Source organism: Rattus norvegicus, chromosome 9 (assembly GCF_036323735.1).
Source record: "Rattus norvegicus strain BN/NHsdMcwi chromosome 9, GRCr8, whole genome shotgun sequence".
Lineage (NCBI taxonomy): Eukaryota > Metazoa > Chordata > Mammalia > Rodentia > Muridae > Rattus > Rattus norvegicus.
Window position 1 is genome coordinate 923891 of NC_086027.1, and position 2823 is coordinate 926713.

Consider the following 2823-nt stretch of genomic DNA (forward strand, 5'->3'; position numbering starts at 1 on the left):
TATATTCAAAGAATGGAAAGAGAGACCACATTAGAAAGATTGAAACAGCTGGATAGACAGATCAAAAGATGTATACTGAGGCAGTCAGGCAGGAAGGTGGACAGACAGGAAGGCAGACAGACAGACAAGGGTGAAATTAGAGGACAGAATGTGGAAGGAGGCACAGAGACAGACAGATGGCCAGAAACTTCCACAGCCAGTGGCACATGCCTTGCTCCACTGGGTGCTGTCCCACTATCACCCACCCTCTTCTAGGCCCATGGTCTGTGAGGTGACCTCAGTTCAGAGAGGCTCTTGCAGATTCCCAGGACAGCGACGCTGCTGGCTCCCTGCCCTTCATACCTGGTCACAGGGTCCCTTTTTCTCTAGGAAGTTCTCGTAGTAGTGGGAAGGTGGAGCACCTTTGAGCTTGGGGCCCCGGGGTGGACACAGGGCTGAGGCCATGACCATGCCAGGTCCCTGTCCTTTCGGTAGGAGCCTCAGCCTGGCCAGGAAGCAGATAAACAGGTTCCTGGGGAGTTTCCTCAACTCGAGCAACTGTCACCTCCCTCTCTGGCAGCACTGGGCGGGGGCTGGATCCTGGGGAAATCCCAGTAGCTCTGGGCTCCTTTCCCAAGCAAAGACAGAGGCCTGCGTTAGGGAAGGTGGCCGAGAGACTGACACAGAGAAGTCACAGAGACTTACAGCAGGGGCATAACTGTAAGATCTGGAGAGCTTGGTCACTGAACGTAGCACTGTTTCCCTGGCCCATCAGTATGCTAGGCCAGCATCTACACAGTGTGCAGCGCCTTAGCCTGCAGCCAGTCAGGGAGGAAGGGAGGGGCTTTCCCAGCGCTGTTCTGTTTGAACACACTCAACACTCAACATACATCAATCAATTTAATTTTTGGTTACATTTACTGTGTCTATGGGTGTGGAGGTCAGAGGGCAGCTTCAGGAGTGCATTCTCTCTCTCCACTGCCTGGGTCCCAGGGATCAAATTCAGACCATCAGGCTTGGTGCCAAGAACCCTTCCCCACTGAGAGACATCACCAACCCCCATTCTGAAACCATTCCTAGCCTGTGTATCCAGAATGTCCTTGTCACTCTCACACCTAAGGATTTCAATTATTTGATTTTACTTTTCTTTCTTTTGCTTCATTGAGACATAGCCTCATGTATCCCTACTGGTCTCCAACTAAGTAGCTGAGAATGACCTTGAACTTCTGAACCTCCTGTCTCTGCCTCCTGAATGTTGCTGTGTCTGGTGTGCACCACCATGTCTAGGGTTTGTATTGCTGTGGTGGTGGTGGTGGTGACGATTTTTGTTTTTTTTTTTTTTTGACTCTAGATGATGTTAACTCCAAATTTTTCTGCCTCAGCATCTCAAGGGCTGACATGTGTGGAACAGCAGGCCTGACATTCACTGCTTTTGCTGCTTTTAAAATTTAAAACAAGACATGTCATTTCATTTCTTTTGTTTTCTACCCATTTTTTTCCTTATCGCTGCAGAAGCAACCCAAGACCTTTGCACGTGCTAAGCACGCACTCTACCAGTCACACCCAGTTCTTCCCAGTGAGATTCTGGGATGGTGTTCTGCCCTGACCATGCCCGGAGCTCCTCATTGGGTGATTCTAGGCTTAGGCTGGGCCCTGGCCACGTCCCCAGTCCCTCACTAGGCAAGGTTCTACTAAGAACAGTCAAGAGAGGGCTTGGGGGTGTGGCTTTAGTGGTAGTGTACCTGGCTCCTGGCTAGTACAAAGCTCTAAGGTCAATTCCAGTAAAATCGATCAGTTCGTAATTGTAAATTTGGCCAGGCGCGGTAGTACATTTGGGTTTTCCCAGAACTTGGAAGGTAGAGACTGGAACAGCCTTAGTTACATAGTAACTTGAGCCCAATGTGGTCTGCTGGGGATGCTATTTTCAAAAGACAAAGGCAGAACGGATTCTGAACTAATTTTCTTCAATTCCCAGCTAGAGCACCTGGACTTTACACAGGTAAAAGGTAGTTAGTGATGGGACCCAGATAGTGACTGTGTGGCACAAGCTTCCTTTATCTTTAACCGATGTTATCTTTAGGGTGCTTTCTATATATTGCCAAGCCATAGTGGTTGCTTCAAAGTGTCAAAGGCCACAGGGGAGCTAGGTGTGGGCATGTAAACCTATGATGTCAGCACGAGGAAGGCTGAGGTAGGAGGCTGACTGGAAGTGTAAGGAAGAAAAAGAAAAACTAATTGAGAACCATGGACTGTTACAGAGCAAGGGTAGGTCTGGCAGTAGTTACGTTATAGAAAGATCCTTTTAGGAGCAGGGTTGAAGATAAACAGGATGAAGGTGCAGTGTGTGTGTTTCATGAAGATGGCCAGAACCTGGAGCCTCCCTCAAGGCTTTGCTTGTCACGAGGTGGTTAGACCTGCATACTGAGCAGGGACTTGGAAGAGGGACATGGCTAGACTGGTCCCTATGGAGCCTAGAGTCTGATAGCCCGGGCTAAGGGAAGAATGGTTTTCATTACTTAGACCCTTTCCAGAGCATTCTGCCTCTCTTTCCCCAGTGGGACAAATCCTCCTGCCGTTTGAGGCCACTCCAACTTCTGGTTAGTCCCCATCCCGGACTTTCAGACTTCCCTGGGTTGGGGTAATTGGTGATAAAGCCAAATCAGGATGGGAACAAAGGCCCAAGGCCTTGCTGAGCACACAGTAGTAACACCGCCCCTACCCGCTCCCTGCTGCCATGTGGGCGCCGATTGGCTGAATGGGAATCATCCCTTATAGCTGATTGGATGCTTGAGGTACCTGGTGATTGGCTGATGCGAACTGCAGCCCAATGGGCTGAGTTAACCC

The 2823-nt window shown here is 49.7% G+C and overlaps 1 protein-coding gene across 12 annotated transcripts in view; it reads right to left on the reverse strand.

Moving 5' to 3' along the window:
- Stap2 (signal transducing adaptor family member 2) overlaps positions 1 to 714 on the reverse strand; it is a 9059-nt gene extending 8345 nt beyond the window's left edge. For 11 of the 12 annotated variants that reach the window (XR_010054617.1, XM_039083945.2, XM_063267487.1 and 8 more), the window contains exon 1: positions 343 to 714. Coding sequence is in view for 11 of the 12 variants with exons in the window: in XM_039083945.2 (XP_038939873.1) it covers positions 343 to 450 (108 nt within the window). In the remaining variant the exon portion in view is untranslated. The remainder of the gene's footprint in view (positions 1 to 342) is intronic. The other variant, NM_001025026.1, reaches the window with a different exon arrangement.
- Positions 715 to 2823: the final 2109 nt, after the last annotated feature.